Raw genomic sequence first — 22,814 nt, forward strand, 5'->3', positions numbered from 1 at the left:
CAGTGAGAGCCACGTTGTGCTGGGGGAGCCCTGAGCTTCCACAGCCCCTTGGTGCACCCAGAGAAATGAGAATAAATGGGCACTGCCTCTGGATTGCTTGATTTATTTATTTTTTTTTTTCCAAATCATCTTCCCATTCTCTTATTAATTGCTAAGCTGATCAATAAGTGAATTTCATAGAAGAAAACCCCAATGGAGCTTTGTCTTTTTTCCCCCCACCCAGGGACGACCGTTGTCATACAAAACGTTTTTAATCTGGGTCTTGATAAGCATTTATCAAGGTAAGAAATCAACTCCTGCTTGTGCCTTTAGATGTTGTAGTGTGTGTGACTTTCTAAGTTTTGGTGTTGCAGGAAGTTAAGTAAGGCATAAAATGAATTTCCCATAGTATCCTTATATATATATATTATAAAATATATATATTTTTTTTTTTTGTCTCAGAAAACATTGGTAGCGTTACCACAGGAAAAAAAATGATCAAAAACCCAAATATTGGCAGTAATTGGTCAACTCTGTGATGCAGAATTCAAACCACTGTGCCTCTTCCCACGGTGCACTGCAATTCTGTGCAGGTTCCCTGCAGGGCTGTACAGCAGAGCTCATGACTCGGCCCTTCTGGTGGGAAAACTTCTCCAGTCTTTGGATTTTGCAGGTTTTTGTCGACATGGAAAATGCAGCATCTGTAGCCTTCTGTATTTTATCCAAAAATGGAAGTGGCAATAGTTGTGGTTGCTTCACAGGCATCTGTAATTCAGGGTCAGAGTCAAGCTCACGTTCTTGATCATATCTCATGCACTCTAATTAGGCTGCTAAAGCAATTAAGTAAATACCTTAATTACAATGCATTTTCAACAGTGGATGTAGTAAGTTGGGTATATATCCAAGAAGGTATTTTCTTTCATTTTAACTTTTTTTATCAAGTACCCTCAAACTCAAATGGTCTCTCTAAGTATTAATCAGGGGATTGTAGGAAACAGGTCAAGAATGTGGAGCTAAAAGCTGAAGTGGCAAACTTCCTTGTTTTCCAAAACTCTTTATGAAAACGAATCAGAATAAGGGGTCAAAACAAGCAGGTAGTTCTTACGGATTTAATTGATGTTAGCATCCTCAGCAGGGAGTGAATCGAGGGGTGTAAAATCTCTGTTAGCTTTATTTCCTGAAATCATCACAGGAGCCCTGTAACGGGGATTTTGGGATGCTGAGTAACACAAGGGCAAAGGCCAGGCTCTGGGAGAACAATCCCAGCAGTGCAGGGCAGCAGCCAGGGGGTGATGCCATGGGTGGAAGATTCCTCCTTGAGCTAAGAGCACTCTCTGGTTCCAGGCTTTGGCCAAGTGACTCCACCAGAGCCGTGCTCACTAGCCAGCGAGCAGCAGCCAAGCCACGGGCCAGTTGCTAGCAGAGATGAGCCCGACCAAAACTCTGAGAGTCTGGAAAGTTCACAGCTGGGTTTGGACTGCGTGGCTCCAGCTCGGTTCCCTCGCAGGTTTTCCCTTCCGGAGGCGGCCTGAGTGATGGATGTTGGTGTGGATTACTCATGCTGCTCACATGAGTTATTTGTGCAGGTGGCCTGGAGCGAGCCCTGGCCAGCCAGGATAGGAGCACAAACAATGCCTCATTAGCAGAGCTTTAATGGGATTCTCTTAGGGGGAGGTGTAAAGGGGAGAGATCTCGGCCCAGGGGTGCAAATTGAGGCTCAGTTGTATCCACTGAGCTTTTCAACACTTGGCTGCCTCTTGGCACCGAGGCAGTGTGGTAGGATATAGAAGAACTGGATATCTTTTAGCTTCTGAGTAGTGACCAAGTGCTTTTGTGGGAGGATAGAGTTTCATGGTGTTAGAGATCTCCAGTTGCCAAAACAGCGTGTATTAATTTCCTATCTCCATGTGTCTGTGAGTATGATAGACTGTTAGAAAGCTTTGGGTACCGCTGCTCTAACTTTTCCCTGTCTTCTCATCAGTTCTGTCTCCTAAATAGTAACTGATTCGTTGTCGTTACGTTCATCAGGTTTCATGAAAAACAGCCTCAAGATAGGATTGTTTCAGCCTTTCCAAGACCTAACTGTGGGTTTTAGAGCTGAGCCTGGTGTTTGACTGAAACGGTTCCATTCCCTTACAGGCAGCATCATCATGTATGGAGCACTCCTCCTCTTTGAATCGGAATTTGTGCACATTGTTGCCATTTCCTTCACGTCCCTGATTCTCACCGAGCTGCTGATGGTGGCACTGACAATCCAGACGTGGCACTGGCTCATGATCGTGGCTGAGCTGCTCAGCCTCTCCTGCTACATCGCTTCCCTGGTCTTCTTGCACGAGTTTATTGGTGAGGTTCAGTGCTCTCCTGCAGTCAGGTCATGGCCAGGGTGGAATTGAGCAAAAGGCTGTTGGTGGAGCCAACAGCAGGCACAGGGACAGTGGTACCACAGTAAGCTCTGTGTGATTTGAATGCACTTTGAAGATATTTTATGGTTTCTTCCCATGGCAAAACGCTAGAGAGGGCAAAGGTGGTCAGCAGAACGTGCAACCCAGTGAATCTCATCATTCTTTGAGCTCCAGCACGTGTCAGCTGTGTCACATAGCAGAGACCTTTATTTCCATATGGGAATTTGAGATGGAAGATGGAAGTCTCTGCTGTTGGGTTGAAAGATTTGGTCTTTTAGACTTGGTGAAGGAGCTGTCTCCTAAAACTTACCTTATTTTATCTGTTCACTGGGACCATTTTCTCACGGGTTTGCTTGGTGGTGGTGGTTCAGTTGCCTGAAGCAGAACTAATCCTATTCCCTGGCTAGAGAAAAAGGGTGAGGAGTTCCAGATTTCTCCAGTAACTGTCGAGTTGCAAGTATCAGACCCATGGGCTTGTTCCAGTGTTTGTTCAGGAGCCACAAGATGTCACTGCTTCTTCCACAAAGCTCTTTCCTAACTGAAGACAACAGGGATAACTTCCCCCTGGCTGGATCTGTCTCTTGCATTGGTTATACCAGTTCCATTTTGAACAATGTTTTAACTCTTTTTGTAAAGACTCTGAGGGGTTTTGAGTCAAGAGCTGTGTTAGCTGGGCTGGGCCAAGCAGCAGAGGCAGCTCCCAGAGTGGGAGGATCTCCCTGTTTCAGGTGGGGTTTGGGAGGGCAGTTACCTGTGACAGCCGTGTTCCTTACACCCCACTGCTCAGCACATCTCTGCCTCTGCTGGGGAGGAGTGAGGAGCCAGGTATCATACGAGCTTTGAACTTGGAGGTGGGGCAGTTTGAAGAATTGTAAAATCACAGAATGGCCTGGGTTGGCAGGGAACTTGAAGATGATCCCGTTCCAACCCCGTGCCACGGGCAGGAGGAAGCGGTGGTAGATGGAGCTGCTTTTCTGCAGCCCTTCCCAGAAGGTCCCCCCCGCGTTTCTGACTCTGTGCTCGTTTCTCCACACAGATGTTTACTTCATTGCCACCTTGTCGTTCCTGTGGAAGGTCACTGTCATCACCCTGGTCAGCTGCCTGCCCCTCTACGTCCTCAAGTACCTGAGACGGAGGTTTTCTCCCCCCAGCTACTCGAAGCTCACGTCCTAGGGCTGCTCCTGGCCCACGGAGACAGACATTGCCCAGAGACACCCCCAGCTGTCCATCCCCATCAGGAGCCCGTGGTAATCTCTGTTACCTGCTGCTGTAGTGAGACACTTCAGACTGCCCTGAACGGCAACCCAGCACCAGAAGGGTTTGCAGGGTGGAGGCTCTGAGCTCATCCAGTTCTTGGCACTTTTGTTCTACTTACCTGGGGTCAAATGCATGGAACTGCGATGGCAATGGGTTTCTCTTGCATGTTTCAAGGTCTGTGGAAGCTGCTGCCTGACCTTGGGATTTACATTTGACAATTGAAAGTGAATTTTTTAAGTGTCTGCGCTGTCCTTTGCATTGTGTTACGTTTTTGTTATGTTATTCATCTTTTTGATTTCAAGTAGTTACATTCTTTTTACATCTTGGAAATCCCTTAATGTAGGTGATGCACTACACTGCTGACAGCTGATTCCTGATTTATGGCATGTTGTTTCCATAATGGGGCTCCAGCCTGTCGGATCTACACTCACTGGAGAATCTGAGCGTGTCTGAGATTTTCCTTCCGCGGAAACGTGGTCACCCCAGTGATTTTGGAGGTATCCAGCCATTGATAAAGACACAGAAGTGGGAGCTCAAAACGAGAAAATTCAGTTTTGTTTAGCTTTTGTGCTTCCTGTTAAAAGGAGCCAGTGACATAGTAGTTTTACTCTGTATTTATTTGTGTAGGAGAAAATTATCTAAACTAAGGCAAATCCTCTTTGGAACAGAACTTTGCAGTTGATCATCCTTGAAATGTGTCGACAACGTGAGAAGAGACTCGTACTGTTCTGCAGACAATGTGGCAGACGTGTCTTGAATCCTTGGAGACTGAAAGGAGAGGTCACAGAGCTGCTACTCCTCACAGCTCCATGAAATCTGTTTCCTGTTAGTGTGAAACTTTGAGGATGAGCTGCAAATAAGCAGAGGCACTCCTAGGTGGATGTTTTAATGATACACTCCCTGCAGGGAGGCAGTTTCTGGAGCCTTGCACTTGCTTGGTTCTAAAAACCAAACCTGAATCACAGGAGTGGGCTCATACAAGGCATTAGGCTTGTGTGCAGAGCAAATTTATGTGCTTTTAGTTTTCAAAAATTAAACTCAATGAGTTCTGTCATTATTCTAAACTTTGGTCCACATTATAATATCATGAGGAGAGCAACAAGTGCTTGGGCTTCTCAGCAGAAGGACAGAGATGTTCAGGGACCTTTTGGAGCTGGGTTGATGCATCAGACACGGATGGGCCTTTAGTGGCAGCCATCCTTGTCTGAGGCTCTTCAGTCTGTGCTAAATTAGTTATTTGCTGTCTTCTTCCCACATCAGAGAAACCACGGGTGGAGCTGGCACTGCTTGGCACCGTTGTTCCCTGGCTGCACAGGAGGGAAAGAGCCCAGAGCCTGAGCTCCTGTCCCAGAGCCTGAGCTCCTGTCCCAGAGCCTGAGCTCCTGTCCCAGAGCCTGAGCTCCTGTCCCAGGGCAGAGCCCAGAGCCTGAGCTCCCTTCTGGGAGTTGGGCTCACAGCCTCCTGTCAATTAATGCTGTTTTGCCAGAAAGATCCCTTAACATTGTCTTCGTCAGGACTAGATGATGTTGGCCATGCCACTGTTCTGGAGTCCCCAGACAGCATTTCACAGAATCATGGAATGGTTTGGGTTGGAAGGGACCTTAAACCCACCCAGTGCTACCCCTGCCATGGCAGGGACATTTTCCACTGTCCCAGGCTGCTCCAAGCCCTGTCCATCCTGGCCTTGAGCTCTGCCAGGGATCCAGGGGCAGCCCCAGCTGCTCTGGGCACCCTGTGCCAGCCCTCCCCACTCTCCCAGGTTGGAATTCCTGCCCAATATCCCATCTAATTTGCTTTCATTAGTTTAAATACAAGAACCAAGAATTCCTTTTGGCCCCAGGAGGTGACTGAGCAGCCCAGTCCCTCTGGGCTCTGGGGCCCTGTCCCTCTCTCCTGTGTGTTGGTGGTTCAATGTCCTGCAACAACAACAGTGCCAAGCTACTGTGTGTAAATATTTGAGACATATAAATGGTAGAATTCACTGTTTCCTCAAGTCAATACAGTTTACACTGAGTGGACCATATTTGCAAACTATTAGCTTACACCAAGAAAGGGAGTGAACTGTGATTTCATCTGTATTTGTTGAATCATAAGTTTAGTAGCATATTTAGTAGAGTTGATAGTGATCTATAGCTGTGTTTTGGGGTGTGGATTATGTTCTTTGCAGCTCGTGTTTTTGCACAAGGTAGTAAATCCAGGAAGTCATTTCTGCCTGGATATGCACTACATTTTTCAAAGCAGTCAGAGACTAAAACTGCCATCTAGCAAACAGCAGGAAAGAGGAACTCTTCTATTTTTCAAGTTTAGCACTTTATGTTTGCAACCCATTTCTCTTAAGTTATTTAAAAATGTTTTTAAAAGCAAAATTCAATACATGTGTTCCTATTTACTGTACATTAAAATAAATGGATTCTCTGCTGGAAATCTCATCTTTTCCTCTAGTATGCTCATAATTTGTACTTTTGGGGAGTGAAGTATTGTTTTCTTCTTCCATGTAGTATCTTGTTTGTGGCCTTAGTGTTCTTCCTATTCCTTTATCAGTGTGAGTTATGTGCTGTAGCAGTTCATGTGTGACTTGTGTGCTTTGGGGCTGCTCCAGGTGATGCTCCTGAGTGAATCCCACCCTGCTCTTGCTGCCCCTGGCTCCAGGTGATGCTCCTGAGTGAGTCCCACCCTGCTCTTGCTGCCCCTGGCTCCAGGTGATGCTCCTGAGTGAGTCCCACCCTGCTCTTGCTGCCCCTGGCTCCAGGTGATGCTCCTGAGTGAGTCCCACCCTGCTCCTGCTGCCCCTGGCTCCAGGTGATGCTCCTGAATCCCACCCTGCTCCTGCTGCCTGTGCTGAGCTGCTGCAGGGTGAGGTTTTGTGGCACACAGTGTTCTCTTCCTGCCCCCCTGCAGTAATTGCAGGTGTGTCACAGCCCTCTCTATCCCCTTCTCTCTGGATTTCTCTCCCCACAGAGCTTGTCCTGTTGATGTGTGCACACATTCCTTTAGCTCAGCCTGTGGTGCAGTGGGAGCCCAGCACTGCATTCAGCAGCTCCAGCCTGTGCAGGGTGTGATCAGAGCTGGCTGAGGGGAGGGCAGCACGGTCCCTGGTGTCCCTGGTGTCCCTGGTGTCCCTGGTGTCCTGGTGTCCCTGGTGTCCCTGGTGTCCTGGTGTCCCTGGTGTCCCTGGTGTCCCTGGTGTCCTGGTGTCCCTGGTGTCCCTGGTGTCCCTGGGGGCGAGGGCTGTGCTGGGAGCTGCTCCAGAGGGGTTTTCCTGTGCTCCCCAATCCCAGCCAAACCCGGCCAGCCTCGGGCTCTGGAGCTGCCGAGGGGAGCTGGGTTATGGGGGACCCCCAGTCCAGGGGAATCCCTCAAGCTGCTCTGAGGGGTTCAGGTGTGAGAAGGCTGCTGTTTAAAACCCCCTGGTTTGCACAGGCACAGCCCTGCCCCAGGGATGTGACCCCATGTGCAGCTCAGTGGCCCAAGCTGTTCCTGTGGCATTGGGCTCATCCCACGGTGTCTGGGGCCAGCGGGAGCTGGATGGGCTCCTCATAATAAATAAATATATATTTATTCCTCCTCATAATAAATACATTTATTTATTATTAGTTATTTCATGAGTGTTAAACTCTATGATTTGCATGAAATCCTGTGGTTCACAGCTTTGCCAATATGGTCCATTACTACTGCCTACGACAACCTGTGTACTTATATGCCTTTGAGAACATTTTTAATTGTTAAAATTGTTTTAAAAATCAGTGTTAAGTTAATTTAATTTTTAATGGGGAAATGAATTCTGGTGTCAAAATGGTATTTACTGTGATGCCGATGTTTTGTACCTGTCATCCAGCTAAACAACCTGTAAATACTCCTGAGTCAAGAGAAATATGAATGCCAATTATTTATTGTTCTGTGGAGTTAAATGTCGCAGATGTGTAAGAATTTAAAAGGGAATGTTGTAAAACAAGGTGGAAAAAATAAATTTTATGCAACTTCTTTACTTCCCCCCTGTATGATGCAGCTGGTCAGTCCTGGCATGGCCAGCCAGGAATTGTGTGAGGGAATTGTCAGGATCTGGAGAAGTTGTGCTGTGGGCCTTTAACCTGTGTGTGGGAAATGCACATCCGAGAAATGAGCAGAGCTGCTTGGTTAAACTCTTCCTAGGGCCGGGTTTGGTTGTGACAGGGGTGGTCACTGCTGCTGGCAGCCACTGCTGGGAGTCAGGAGGGAATTTTCATTGGAACACAGCTATATCCTGCCCTGGGAAGAGCAGTGATGCAACAGCATTAGGAACAGCTATTTTGGGAATGTTCTCATCCCTTGGCCATTTGATTCAGCCAGTGGCTCGGCACAAGAGCAGTCCCAGGGCCAGCAACCAGGGGCAGAGGAAGGATTTAACACTGAATATTCTCCACAGGGGACACGTCAATAATGTTGAGTGCAAACACAGTGAAGCGATTTTCTACCAAAAATGTATTAGAGCCATAAACACTCTTTTTTTTTTTAAAGAAAATCAAGAGTGCAATTGGATAAAGTAAATCTCTAACTTGGGAGACTGTTTATTGAAAGCAGTGATAAACTATCCCTCGGATCACTGACCATCTATGGAAGTGTTTCTTTTAGATTCTATACTACACAGATGCCCTTTTTAATGACTTAACTTTTTTTTGGTATAAAGTAATTAATGCAAATATCAAATAAACCATTTTTGTGATGTTTGCACACATCAAATGAATGGTGTAGACTCCAGAAATCACAGGAACAGACTTTGCTCCCAAGTGTTACCAATTTCCCACTCTAAATGGGTTACATAAGCCCTGGTTAGTGGTTCCTTTAATTTATGGATGGTTTCTTTTTAATGGTGAAATGTGTAATTAAAAAAAGCTAGAAATAGTTTTTCTAAACTCACTCTGGAAGGGAAGGAGAATTTCAGCAATTTTATTTTTTCACCCAAACATTGCATAATAGTAGAAATGTCAAAGATTTCCATGGGGTTTCATTTCATTCTTCATGTGGCTGTGGTCATGCAAGAAGTTTGAACACTGCAGGGGCTGGCAGATTTTTGGAAGATCACACATCCTGGGTAAGTTTTCAGCCTGGGCTTTACCAGAGAATGCCAGTGGCCTTGTTTTTCAAATTGGGGTTGTATTATACGCTGGTGTGTCTCTGATTTTCCTTTTTTCTGAGAAGAAAGAATAGGTGCTGGCTGGAATTGGGTGTTGCTCTGACCCTGATGGAGCTGCAGAGGCCTCCCTGCACCGTGAACCATTCAGAGAGAGGAAAACCTCACTGATCTGCTCTGTCTTCACCTTCTGATGGCTCCAGTCACCACACTGCCACTGCCTCTTCTCCCCCACATTGCTGTGGCATCAAATGTTCTCCTGCATCTTCACCAGAGGGAGAGAAGTGCTCCTGCTCCCCTTTCCCAGGTAGGAGATGGGGCCAGAGGGAACCTGTGGTCTGGGCTGGCCCCACAGGCAGAGCACAGAAAGCAGAGAAGTGTTGATGACTCTTGATGATGAGACTTTCTCAGCACCTTAAACATGGGAGTCAATCTTACAGGAGAGTTCCTTCTTCCACAGAGTATTCAGATGTCTGGTTTTAAATGAGAAATGTGACTGCAGGCTTTATAAACCTGGTTGGGAGTGTTGATAAACCCCAATCCAAACATTTCACTGGATTCTCTTCTGTCTTCTTCTGGAACTGCAGTTCCAAATCAGAGCTGTGCTAAATGTTAAAGGTGAGTGTTAAAGGTGGGAGCTGTGAGAGTCAGAGCAGCAGCGAAGGCACCTCTGCAGCTGCTCAGGAAATGGATGGAAAGCTGGAGTGTCCAGCACCTGTCCAAGGGTGATCATCAGAGCTGATGCTGGGGCTTCCTTAGGCCATGAGTATTTGATGGTCTTCAAACTCTCTGGGTGCTGTGGGGCTCTCTGGGTTATGTGGCACATCTCCAAAATGTTGCTGCTGTAATTAAAGTTGGAGATGATGAGCATCTTGCAGGATCAGGCAGGCTATGAGGAGAATGTCCTGCCCTCTGCTGCTCTTCCTCCTTTGTGGCCCAAGACCTGAGAGGGTTACAAAAAAGAGTTTTAAAATCACTGCATTCCCACTTTAAAGCTCTTGGCTTGCTGGAATTGTCCACGTAAGGCAGAATATTGTCTGCTCTTCAGATTCTCTCAGAAAGGAGTAGTAACAAGAACAATCTGTGCAAAAGAATTTAACGCAGTAAAGATGGGGGTAATAGTCGTTCTCATTTGTCCTTTTATGTGAAACAGATTTTATTTTAAATGTACACTCTGAGTAGCTTACCCATACCCAGAGAGTTGTTTACCAGGGTAAAAGCAGAGTTACCCAGAGGATAAAGAGAGCAGGAGTGGAGGTGAGGGGCTGTGCTGGGTTCTTGTGCTCGGCTCAGGAGCACCCTGAGCACATCTGGGTGGCAGTGGGACACAGGGATGTCCTGCCCTGTGCTGCTGGCAGGCAGCACATGGACTCATGTGCTCCACATCTGCTCCAAAGAGCTGTGCTGAGGTGAGGAACTTCTGTCCTCTGCTGCTTCTGCTTCACCTCGGGGTCCTTTTGTACGGATGCCTCCACCCTGTGACAAAAAGTGATGCAAGTTGCCATTGACCAGGACTCCTATTAAAAGCAAGAACAAATTAAATGCCCTGTAATGGTCTCACTGAAGCATTTCTCTGCTCCAGCAGCAATGGTGTCACTGCCATGGGGAAAACAGCTCAGAAAAGCTCTGGGAAGGGCAAGGGATGGTGCCCGCAGGGGCAGAGCTCCTCTGCACCCTTGTGAATCTGAGATTAGGGTTTGGAAGAAAAAGGCACACTTACAAGGATCAGCATTCTCTCTGTCAAGTTTTAATACCTGATCTTTCCTGGAGACACTGCAGAAGACAAATTCTCTGGGGGAAATCTCTGTTTGCAGCACTGCCCCCTGAGGAGAGGAGCTTCCCAGAGCAGATGGAACGTGAGCACGGTGTTGGTGTCTCTCTGGAAGACCCAGGGCTGATGTAAAGGAACAGGTCACACTCACCCACCCTCACACAATCCTCGGCTTTTGTTCAAGCCCCAGCTGAATCCTTGCCAGCGCTCATTACTGAAGCGTGGAACTAATTCTTACAAGCGCCGTGTTCTCCATAAATTGCCTTCAAAAGAAAGGAACCTCTTGTGTTTCACACGTGGGTGCCAGCCCTTCCCTCCAGCGCCTGTGTGCTCTCCCCAGCAGGAGCCAGTTCTGATTTCCACAGCCCCAGCTCATCCCTGTTCCACTCCAGCCCTCAAGAACATAATGCCACAAAGCCCTGGGTAAAAGCAGGGCCCGCAGGAAATATCAGGTGTTAACATGCAATAAAAAGCTGGCACGCTTGGCTGAGCTGGGATCGCAGAGCCTGGCCCAGGCAGGCCTGGCCTAATGTGGGGCTTTATAGAGGTGGCAGGTAAGGACTAATTACAGCCCCTGCACTCCATCAGGGCTGGCTTGTCAGCTTGACTTAGGGGCTGAAGTGCCTCCGGTCACAGAGGGGCTCTGCCCCCCTGCAGGACTGCGTGCTCCTAAAGAAACCTGTGGAGTAAATCTGAGGTGCTGAAAGAAATACTGCAGCAGAAATTACACTGTGGGGAAGGTTTTATATGTGTTGGGGTGAATTAATGACTGGGTTTGGGGTTTTTTGGAAAGGAAAAAAAACACAACAAACTTTGTGCACAAATACATAGTTTAAAATATATTCTTTTTCAAACGCCAGCTATTTTAACAACAGTGTAAATCAGATTTTACAGACCACATATTTCAAGTATGAAGTTCATTAAATGTGTGAAATTCTAGATTAGCTGCCGGGTGTGGCCAGAGCCCCAGTAATGAATTGTAAATTCTGTTCAGGATATAATATCAGATTCCCTTGCCCTGGCACTGATATGAAAGGACTAAAGCCACCTTTTCTAAACAGTCATAACCTTTCTTTATTATCTTTATTTAGTTTAGCCATCATATGATATAATGAATGACTGCATCAGTGTTTCCATCCTGAACCTAATGCACAGGTGTTTAACTTCATTATTTTGTGGGTTTTTTATTATTAAACCAACTTATGTCTCAATGTAACTGAAATCAATGCTATCAATTTATACACCTTTTTGCCAGCGCCCTGACAGTGGGTGGTTGGCTGTCTTTAGGTTCAAGAATATCACCCTAAACTACAATTCCCTCTCAATTTGTGTGAAAAAAATTGGTTAATTAATGATGCTGTTCTTGTTCCGTAGACCCTTCCATGAGCTGGGAGTGAGGTGGCAGAGGGAGCAGATGTTTCCTTGTGCTGTGGTGTGCAGCTGAGGTTTCAGTGGTGCCCAGCTCCCCTGGCAGGCACAGGCAGGACAGAATTCCAGGTGTTCTGTGCCCCAGGGATGGGCACTGCCCAGAGCAGCTCCAGGGTGGATCCAGCTCGTGCCTCTGGACCTGCACAGCCTGGCCTTGTTGTTTCTTCCTCCCCCTTTCCCTCCTGCACTATCCAAAGGGAAGGAGGTTCATGAGCCAGTTCTAATCCTGATTAACCAATAACGGGAATTTTCCAGGTAGCTGGGCCTGAAAATCCAGGGCTAAGTGGAAGAATTGGCATCTCTCACTCATGGCTGTTGGTTGGAGACCTCTTCCCAAAGCAGACTTTTCAATTGTAGATGAAAAGCAAGTTCTTATTTGCAGGAAATTCAAGCAGTTCTGGTTCCAGACCCAGAGAGCTCTGTGTGGGTGGATTCCCTGGAGCTCAGTGCAGGATCAGACACTCTGTAACTCAATCAAGTGAGTGAATATGTCATTAATAGTTATTTAGATGAGTGCATGGTCAGGAATGAGCCTGAAGAGGTCCCACACTGTGAGGATGCTCCAGCAGTGCCCGGGAAGGGGAGGGAAGTGCCAAATGGCAGGAGCTGGGCACCTCGGGGCTGCGCTGAGCTCCGGGAGTGCAGTGAGGACACGGCCCGAGCGTGGGAATCCTGCCCAGCCCCGCTGTGCAGCACTGCAGGGACGTGTGGAGGCTGCTCCAGGAGCCTCGTGGGCGAGGGCACACTCTGAGAGCAGTATTTACTTTGGAAGGGTGAGCAGCTTTTGTCAAAATCGCTTATTGTTGCTGTGAGACTGAAATACCTTTTGCAAGTGGAAAACAGAGATGTCTCCATGAAGTCTCTGATGATAAAATCCAGGCAGCTGCCCCAATGGCCTGAGAGCACATCCTCAGGAAGCCTTGGTGCCTTATCTCCCAAAGAGCATGAGAAATAATAATAATAATTTCAAAAAATAATCGTTTTTATTGCCAAATGCCTGCGTGGAGCCGGGCAGGGAGGCTCATCCTCCAGCAGGGCGATGCTGTGGGCGGCTGCCAGGGGAAATCAGGGATCCCCCCGGGACCCCCCAAGCCCCACAGCTCTCCTCTGCCGGGCACTGAGCTCCTTGCTGGGGCTCTGGGCTGTGAGCAGCGGCCGGGCTGTGCCCAGGGACAAGCTCAGCCTCCAAATCCATCCCCCGAGCCAGGGAGCTGCTCGGGATCGGGGCCAGCAGATGCGGCTCTCCCCTGTCCCCAAAGCCAGGCATCCGCTGGGCACATCCCAGAGGGGGAGCTGGGTCGGTTTTTGGGGGGTAGGGATGCAGTCCAGAATGTGCCCCTAAAAGGAAGAGGAAGTATTCTCCTAAAGAGGGAATAAATAGCTAAAAATATTAGTTATTAATAGGTCCTTACCTCCAAAAATAAAATCCCTTAGTGATACCAAAATAAAAAAGCAAAGGAAAGTCGGAGGTATTTGGCCTTCCTTTGAAAAAGGAAGCTAAAAATAACTATATATATATAAAAATCTCTCGTTTCTAGGGAAAGTCTCTGCCCCCGCATCCAGCTTGCACAGTTATATAAGACTTGAACTACATCCCCCTCTCCTCCGCGGCCGCTCACAACGCGCTGGAGCCGCGGCCAGATGGAGAAAGGTTCCGTCAGGAAAGTTTAACTCAGCGGGGAAGCTGCAGCCAGTGGAGGACACGATTCTCTCGCTGAACTCTCCAAAAGCCTTGGAAATCTTACAGTTGTGTCATATGCTGGTTTGGGGAATGCTAGTCCGGAGGCAGCCGCCAGCCCTCTTTCACTTCTTTATTTATTTATTTTATTTATTTTTTTTTTTTTTCGCGTTGCACTGAGTTTAATTTGGGTAGCAGGATTCAGCAGTTTTAAGTTGGAAAAAACTTAGTGGAAGAAGATATTTTAGGAAAAGCCTGTCATGTGAACTAGCGGGAGCCGATCAAGCCGAGCTATTAAAAGAAAGACATTGTATTTTTTGAGGCTGCAGCCTAGGGCAGCCAACCTGTGTGCCCAGAACCGCGGGCCCGGCGCTGCGCCCCCGCGGCAGCTCCGCGTGGGAGGAGGCCGAGCTTTCCGTCGGGGTGGCCCATTCTCCGCTCGCTCCGGGATCCCCTTGGCACGGCCAGGTGCCCTCGGCCCCCCCGGCTCCTGGGACCCCCCTGCTCGCCCCCGGTTTGCCCCATCCCGGCTGTGCTTCACTGCCCCCGGGGCCGAAACCCCGTCCCGGCCGCGCTCTGCGCTTCCCGGTGCGGCTCTAACGGGGCTGCGGGGGTGACTGCTCGGAGCAGCGGGGAGGAGATGCGACTTGCGTTAATTACTTGTTTCTCCCGGCTAGTAATTAATTAAAGTCGTTTTGCTCTCTACGCAAAGCAGCAGCTTTGGGAAACCTCGGTTTCCCTTTACTGTATCCAAAGGGGAATCCGGCGAATCCGGTGGTGCTGCTGCCGGTGGTGGATGCGCTCAGAGCCGGCGGTGACTCCCGTGCCGGGGGATGTGGGGTCTCGGGTGTGACTCCCGTGCCGGGGGATGTGGGGTCTCGGGTGTGACTCCCGTGCCGGGGGATGCGGGGTCTCAGGTGTGACTCCTGTTCCGGGGATGCGGGGACTGAGGTGTGACACCTGTGTAGGGGATGCGGGGTCTCGGGTGTGACTCCTGTTCCGGGGATGCGGGGACTGAGGTGTGACACCTGTGTAGAGGGATGTGGGGTCTCAGGTGTGACTCCTGTGCAGGGGATGAGGGGCTCAGGTGTGACACCTGTACCGGGGGATGAGGGTCTCAGGTGTGACTCCTGTGCCGGGGATGCGGGGTCCTCCTGGGAGCGGGGCCGCTGCCGAGCAGCGCCGGGGCTTTGCGGGACCTCGCTGGTGGAGAGAGAAGGCTGTGAACGGGCAAAGCCTCCAGGTACGAGCCGGAGGTCAGGTGCAGCTTTTCGGCCCTTCCCCGCCATGCCAGGACTCAGGCAGGAACATCCCGGCGGGAGAGATGCTCAGCCCTGCTGAGAAGGCTCCCCGAGAGCCGCGGGGTGCGAGGGGGTCTCGCTGCGGGGCTCGGGGGGAGCTGTGGCCAGCGGGGTCCCCGGGCCGGGGCTCCCGGGGGAAGCCGGTTGCATAACGGGCCCGCGGGGCTGGGGAAGGTATTTCCGCCCCGACGTGTCCAAAGATGACAAAGGATAGGAAAGTGAGGTGCTCTGAGTTTCCCCGGGCTGCCTGCAGTTGCTAGCCTGCAGGACAACAAACGCGAGGAGCAGAAAGTCTGATTGCGATACCTCCTTCGAGTCGATTTGGGGAGCGAGGGAGTGAAAAATGGAAATGCGGGGCGGATGCCAGGCAGCCCTCCGCTCTCACCCGGCCAAGTGCGGCTGCCGTGACTCAGCCGGGGCTCCGGCTGACCCCGGCGGCTCTCCCCGAGGGGCTGCAGAGCTGCCACCCTCCCCGGACAATGGTTTATATATGTGACCCCTTCATCCCTGCTGGGAAAGGCGCCGTGCAAGTGCAGTCGCAAGGAGGTAGCGAGCCCAGCGCCGCGGCGAGAGGCAGATGCTCCTCACACACCAGTGAAAACCATACATTGTGAGACAGCCGCAGTTCATGACATCCCCGGCTTTATTTTCCTGTTTTCTTTTGCTTTATTTTCCTGTTTATACATAGGACATGTAAACACACACGGGTTGTCTTGGTTTCGGAGGCTTCCTTGGTTATTTCACCCTTGCTAAGCTCCACGTGTATCAGTGGAAATCCATGGGATGGGGTTGCTCCTCTCCTAAATCGATCTAAAAATAGGAACAGAGAGAGGTCTGTGAAACGCCACTAAACACACTCACCTATTCTTAATTTTTCTTTTCGTCTTTGTATGAAGAATTGAGCCAGTGGTAATTAGAAGCCAAAACCTGTGCCAGTAACAAGATGGGTATTAATAGAGTGCTGGTGAATTTAAAAGACATAAATATAAGCTGGGGACTTCGCTTTTCTGAATGATTTATTCAAAGGTAAAAGCAGCAGCAGCCTGAGCTTGTCTCTGCTGGGAAGAAGGAAAACTTCTGCACAGAAGCCCCGTTGCTTTGAAAGGCTTTGCAGTTCCTGCAAGTTTTGTTTAAAAAGCACACACTGGGATTTTTAACATCATCCATATTTCTTTCTTACTCGCTCTCTAACTTTCTGCTCAACAATTAAGTGCTTGTGCTGCAGACTGAGAAAGCCGCAGAGCTGCCTTGGCCCGGAGCTGGGAGACGTCATGGATTCCTGAGTGTGAAGTTGCAGGAAAGCCCTCAGTTTGGGAGATGGAGGCGATCCAGGGGTTTCCATGGCACTGGGATAAACAGGAGGAAACAGTGAGGGAATCCCGTTATTTTACAGCATTCAAAGACTATAAACACTCGGAGCAGGGAAGGAAGTGGCCTTTCCCTCTCTAGTAACCCTCATCTCAGAGCAGAGAACTGACTTCACTTCAGGAACACGCTCAGCCCAGTTCGGATCCCTCTTTGCACCTCCAAACACTTACTGAGGAGGCGAGCAAGAGGGGTTCCCTCTGTCCGGGCGGCACTGCTTGAAAATGGTTTAAAGGAGATTTTTATTTTTCCTTCTTTTTTTTTTTTTTTTTTCTGCTATAGATTTTTTTTTTTTTTTTAAATTCCTGATGCAGCGAGAAACTGCCTGCAGGCTGGTACACTACCACCACATCATGAGGTCTATGGATCAAGGTAGGGTGTGAGTGCTGCCCGTCTGGGTGCTGTGTGTGTGTGTCCCTGTGTCTCTCCGCTCCAGGGCTCGCTCCGGGTGCGGCCCGCGGCTCCAGCCCGCTGCCCGGCGGGGTGGGCAGGAGGGGGGCACGGCCAGAGGGCCCTCGGGGAAGGGACCGGGCTGGATTTAGCTTTGCTTTGGTTTGAAGCGATCCGCCGCGGCGATACAAATCTGTCTGGAGCTGCCTCCTTTAAACTCCAGCCAGAGGGACTCTCCTCTTCCAAGCCATCACCCCGGGAGCCTCGCTGACTAACCGGGCCGCTTAACCCTTGCGCCGCCCGCCCGGCTCGGGGGCTCGGGGCGCCGCGGGCTGCCCCGGGCCCGGCGGAGGCTGCGGTAGCGCGGGGGGGGCCGGGGCTCTGTGCCCGGGGGTCCCCGGGGGTGCCCGGGGGTGGCCGGGGCTGAGGTCGGGGCCGGTGCCCGCGGGGCGGGGGCGCGGCCGGGCCGTGCGGCGGGCGGGGGTCGGGGCCGGGGGCGGCGTGCGGGGCCGCGGGACGAGGCAAGAGTTAAACGCGGAGAGAGGAGGAGCCTGCCCCGCTGTCAGCCCCGGCCCGAGCCGCCATCCCCTCCGCAGCGCGGCTGTCCCGCTGCCCGGGGGACAGGGACAGCCTTCGGGGGTACCGCGGTTCCCTCGGGCATCCCCCGTGCTGCCCCGCCCGCCGGGCTGTGAGCAGGGCAGGGCAGGGCAGGGCAGGGCAGGGCAGGGCAGGGCAAGGTGCGGCCGGGCTGCGGAGGCGGAGGGGCTCGGTTCGCACGGAGCGGGGCACGGGGCTCCTCTCGGGGCGATGCCGGCCGGGGCTCTCCGGGTCCGGGCGGAGGATGCTCGATGCCCTCGCCGCCCGCAGCCCCGCTCCTGCACCGCAGCCGAGGCGCAGCGAGCCCGGCTGCCCCGCTCCCCAGGGCGCTCGGAGCGCTGAGCCCGCCGGGCGGCTGGGCTGGGCTGTGACAGCGCTGCCCCTGCGGGGAGAAGGGGCCGGAGGTGCGGGAGGTGCAGAAGGGAAGGGCTTTTCCGTCGGGCTCTTCCCTCGGGCCGCTCCATCCTCGGCTCCCCCGCCCGCAGCTGAGTCAGAGCCGGGGCCGCGGGGGCAGAGCGGGCTCGGGGGGACGCGGCGAGCGCGGCTGCCCTGGAGGGGCCCTCGGGAGCGGCTGCTTGTCTCCTCCTGCCGGGCCGAGCTCCCCAGGCACCTGCCAAAACACACTCGTTAACACCTACAGCCAAAGGGGATCGTCCGAGAGCTCCGATTCTCGGACAAGCCAATGGAAAGGCTCTCGAGTGGCTTTATACCGCCTTAGGATCAGGCCATGGCCCTGCCTCGTGTCTTCTCGGCTTTCTCCAGACAAAACTCCCCCTCTCCTGAGCGCTCCAGCTGCTCTTAGTCACTCTCATAACAGCCCGTGGAAGTTATTTTGCTGCAGAGCAGCAAAGGGGAAGAGGAGGCTTGGTGCCCCCGTCAGTGATCTCACCTGCTGCAGGACAGCAGAGCATCAAAGCACAGGGCAGCACCACAACCCTCCCAGCGCTGGGCAGCTCTGCCTGCCCCAGAATGAAAAGCACTCATTTATTCTTTTCATTTCCAGATGGAATATTTGAGAGCACAGTGGCCAGAGGAGCAGTGCAATCAGTTGCACGACAGAGCCTTGAGATGCTCCAGAAAGAACACGCTCCTGGCCCCAGGATGTATTTTTGCCTTGTGCAAATGCTTGCTCCTGTCAGTGGTGCAGGGGTTGATTGCAGCAGGCTCTGCCCCAGACTTGCCTTTGTGTCACAAGGTTGCTCCCGACATTTCCGAAAGGAAAAAGCAGAATGAAACCGCAAGGGGTTAAATAATTCATGGCACTTTTGGGATCGGTCTCTGCCTTTGGGAGGATTCCTGCACCCACAACAAAGTGTTGGAGTCTTACTAATGCAGGGTGTGTAAATGATGATGTGTTAATAATTTTAAGCCCTTATCCCCTTTTATGATTGGAGCAGGCTCAGGACGAGGAATGAAGGCTCTGCACAAACACCCTGCCAGCAAAAAGCTGCTTTGCTCCCCAGAGCTGTGCTTCAGCAAGTCTCAGGCAGAGATCAGAGATCTTCCCCAGGTGCCCGTGGGTCCCTGTGTCATCCTGGGGTTCCCCAGCTGTTAATTCTCTGTCCCCTGACCTTTCTCTCTGCCAGCCTTTGCAGCTACAGTCAGCAAATGGTTCCAGAGTCTTTTGTGCGGGGCAGGAATCACATTCACAGATGGGACACTGACAGAACTGGAGCACTCTTTTATAATATTCCAGTAGATATTCTAAGTGAAATTTCATCACTCATTTTTTTAAAAAATAGCCAAGGATAATAATATCCTAGAACTTCTTTTCCACTACTGGCCTAATCTATTTTCTTTTTAAACTATGATATGTGCATTCCTTTGGTTTGCCCAGCAGACTTCAGAACTTAATGGGAACGTGGAGATATGAGCAATTTTTCCATTGTCCTTTCTTGCCAAACCACTTTAAGCTTGAAATTGGGGGGTAATATCTCTGACTCAACCTGACCCCAAAATTGAAAAGTAGTGTGTGTGTGTGTGTGCCTGTGCCTCTGAAAGGAACTACCAGATATTTCTCCCTTCTCTCTCCCTCCTTTTTTTTTCTCTAATAACACTCCCCACACTCCAGACCAAGCAACCAGTCACTCACAGTCTGAGCTCATTTTAAAGAGCTTGGATTAAGTCCATGTGCAAGTTTTAGTTGCCTGTTAAATTTCTAATGCCTGCCACATCCACCATTAGAACACTTAGATTTTTAAGACAGCATTGACTCATATTTTCTTTGAGTTTTAGCAGCTAAATAGGCATGCAGCTTTCTTAATCCGCTTTTCTCTACCTCTTTTTTCTTTTAAAAAGTTTAATGTGAAAGTTTTGCAGTATTAGAGATACAGAGTAAATTATGTATCATGTGGGACAAATAATAATTAGCACAGACATTTGTGAGATCAAATAAAATTTCTTCATCTCAGAGCATCCTCTGATCCCTTGCACCAGTGAATTTATTGGTGCAGGGAATACAGTGGGGCAGTACAAGTAGAAACTGAAAATAGTAAATGAGAAGTTATATTGGCAGTGCATTTAAACACTGAGAAATACCTTAAGTACTCTCTAACTCACAGTTTGTATTACACTAGAAGTGCTCTTTTAAGCTTTGTTGTTGGATTCCCCCAGTACCTAGGTAGTCCAGTATTCACATTCTTTTAAAGTTTTATTAAAGTACAGCCCTGCCAAAGGCCAGCACGGATCCAACTCTGTGGAATAGGACTCCTTCCATTCTGCAGTTCCCTGAAATGGCAGCACAGTGTATTTCCAGTTCTGCTCTGTGTGGAGCCTGCTGCAAGCATACGTGGCTGCAATTTTTGTTAATGCTGCCAAGGACAGGCTTTGCTTCAGCCCTCGAAACACCTTTTTGGCTCATGAAAACAGCTTTATAGAAAACACCCCAGGGGTAATCTGACTCCCAGATCTCAGGGTGGCTGCTGAGAGCCCAGGCAGAGCTGGGACCAGTCTCCATGATCCTGGACACAGGAGAAGTGCATGGAGGATCCTCGGAGAAAGGAAGGGTCTGATGTGGAAAAGACTGAGGTTTAGGACAACCAAGCAGTATTTCTGGTCACTGGACACTGTGCTGCAGCCTCTAACTCCAGCCCTAATGGAAATCAAGCTTTGGGAAGCGTTTGTCACGTTGTTTGGGTTTTTTTCTTTGATTTGGATGATGATTCTGAGTGTATACACTGGGCTGAAGAGCCCACAGTCTAAGTCTAGGAGCTTCCCTGCCTTTCCTTCACCAGTAATTATTAATGACAGACTGTGGGCAGTATTTGTCAGTTATGTAGTTATTAACAGCTGAAACTTAAACAATTTGTAATGTTTTATTTTCACTGTGGGCTCAAGAGCCTGTTTTGGGTCTAGACTAAACTCCACTCAGTCTTTGGAAGGCTCCAGAAACTGCAGCTGTCTCTTGAGCTGAATTCTGCAGCTGCCTGCACCTACCAATGGCTTTGTGCCCCTCTAATATTTAAGGCCAGATCTGTAGTTTGTGCATTTGTGGCATTTCTGCTCGAAATAACACACAGGTAGGTTCAAACCCAGCCCCCAGAGCATTCCAACTCCCATCTCTGTGCACTCAGAGCATGTGGAAACTCTTGTTCCTGTAGGTGCCGAGTTGTGACCATGTGGGACCGTGACCTCGTGTGCCCTGAGAGCTGCAGGGACACACTCCATTAAAGCCTGGTGGCTCTTGCTCCTTCACATCCGTCACGTTGTCTGCTGGGCAAAAAAAACTGGATCCCATCAGCTGAGCTAATTCCTTCATTTCTTTAACACTTTTCTCAGTGCTGTCTTGTCACCCTCACTCCTGGCCAGAGTCAGAATTGATGATTATGTGTGTTAGCAGCGAAACTCCTTTGCATGGCACGGTCCTCTTGGGAAGCAGAAGGTACCTTTTCCACTTGTGGAGTATTACTAATCCTAGGAGTAGCTAAGTTTGAAACTTCACATGCCTAAGGGATTGCAGGCAAGCTGGGAAGTAAAGGATGGGACAGAGCTTTAGCAGAAGTCGGGGTCGTCTCCCCACGCCCTCCTGCCCATCACCTGTATCTCACTTAAAAAGCTCAGTGTTTCTGTTTGTGCCATTTCTTTCTGTGGCTAATGCAACCGATCCAATCGTGCTGCGTGTGGTGTCAGCTGTGAGGATGACAGCTCTCTTTAGTGCTAAGCCAAGATCAGCAAGTATATTTTGTTTTTCTAGTGAATTTCATATAGAAGAGCCAATGATAAAAGGCCAGTGCTCAGCAAATGGAGGGGATCACTGGACAACAGATATAAACAATTCAGTTTAATAGATGTTTAAACAATTCATAACAAATCAAGCCCTTGGAGAGAGCAGCACAGGCTCCCCGAGGGGAGGCAGCATCTGCAAACACCTCAGTGAACATTGCAGGCTCACCTGCCCTTTCTCAGTCACTTCCCCATCCCCTGGCACCTTCCAGTAACTAATTAATGCCCCAAGGTGTGATTCGGGTGTGACTGCTCCCCACCCAACCTGATGCAGCCTCACAGCAGCTCTGGCTGCCCCCGAGGGCCCTGTCAGCCCCTGTGTGCTGTTTGTGCTCACCCAGAGGTGCCCCTGCTGCCACCCAGGAGCTGCAGGGGACCAGCCAGCACCGGGCTTCTCCAGAAACTCAGTGAAAAACCTGCCTGCAAACTGCAGGGAAACTCGGACTTCTTGTCCTCTGGACGAGCAAAAGGGTGTGATGAGGAGGCAATTTGCCGTCCCTTGGCTGGACACACTAATGAGAAAGGCAGTAGGTTACAAGCCCAGCTGCAGAGATTCTGCTCCATGTGTGCTTTAAACAGACTTTCTGTGACCTTAGGCAAGGAACGTAGGGTCGGATTTGTCTTGCAGTTAATGCCGTCGTGCTGACAGGCTTAGCAAATAAAAACAAGCTGAAGTAAACACCAAAATACTTCTTTAATGATCTCGGTCCCTCTGCCTTTGCCTCCCTGCCCTGTCTACAGACTAGGAGCATTTTTCAAACTCTCAGAGCCGATGACAGCCATCTGCACGCTCATAAAGGGCACCACACAAGCAGGTAAGCGAGGGAACAGCCCTCTGACCGCAGATGCTCTGAGCACACACAGCCAGGGCCCCCAGTTACCCACAGTGAAGTCACTGCTGGCTGTAGCAGCCATGCCAGGGGCAGGAGGCTGTCGGGGGGCAGTGACCAGCACCCCGAGCAGGGCCAGGAGAACAGGGCATGAATGGAGTCAATGTGGAGGAGGTGGCCGGGGGGCCCTGGGGAAGCTGGCAGCGCCGGCTGCGGTCAGCAGGGAACGCGGCGAGCGCCCATCCTCTGAAACGCTGTTTGTGAGCCAGGCAGGAGGAGAACAGAGACCTTGTGCCCGACGGACCCGACGCCTCTGAAGGTCTCCAGCCAGGAGAGGCCATCCCGTGCGAGCAGCCACCCCGCAGCCCACGGCAGGAGCACATGGCGTGGGATGCTCGAAGCCTGCAGAAGGCGAGGGCAGCTGTGCGCTGCCGGGAGCGGCGGGGCCCTGCAGACCTCGGCAGAGAGGGGCTGTGTGCAGGCCAGCC

General features: G+C 50.5%; 2 protein-coding genes across 4 annotated transcripts in view; both read left to right on the plus strand.

Annotated features, from left to right (window-relative positions):
• The window catches only part of ATP9A (ATPase phospholipid transporting 9A), a 45,965-nt gene extending 39,898 nt beyond the window's left edge, over nucleotides 1-6,067 (plus strand). For both annotated transcript variants that reach the window (XM_005524867.3, XM_088064486.1), the window contains exons 26-28: nucleotides 224-281; nucleotides 2,119-2,322; nucleotides 3,418-6,067. In XM_005524867.3, coding sequence (XP_005524924.1) covers nucleotides 224-281; nucleotides 2,119-2,322; nucleotides 3,418-3,554 — 399 coding nt within the window. In that variant the 3' untranslated portion in view covers nucleotides 3,555-6,067. The remainder of the gene's footprint in view (nucleotides 1-223; nucleotides 282-2,118; nucleotides 2,323-3,417) is intronic.
• Nucleotides 6,068-16,571: 10,504 nt separating this feature from the next.
• The window catches only part of NFATC2 (nuclear factor of activated T cells 2), an 82,006-nt gene continuing 75,763 nt past the window's right edge, over nucleotides 16,572-22,814 (plus strand). The window contains exon 1 of one of the 2 annotated variants that reach the window (XM_014254191.2): nucleotides 16,572-16,660. Coding sequence is in view for 1 of the 2 variants with exons in the window: in XM_014254190.2 (XP_014109665.1) it covers nucleotides 16,597-16,660 (64 nt within the window). In the remaining variant the exon portion in view is untranslated. The remainder of the gene's footprint in view (nucleotides 16,661-22,814) is intronic. The other variant, XM_014254190.2, reaches the window with a different exon arrangement.

This window comes from Pseudopodoces humilis, chromosome 19, assembly GCF_049639895.1.
Source record: "Pseudopodoces humilis isolate 2021_Gansu_Grassland_sample_001 chromosome 19, ASM4963989v1, whole genome shotgun sequence".
Classification (NCBI taxonomy): domain Eukaryota; kingdom Metazoa; phylum Chordata; class Aves; order Passeriformes; family Paridae; genus Pseudopodoces; species Pseudopodoces humilis.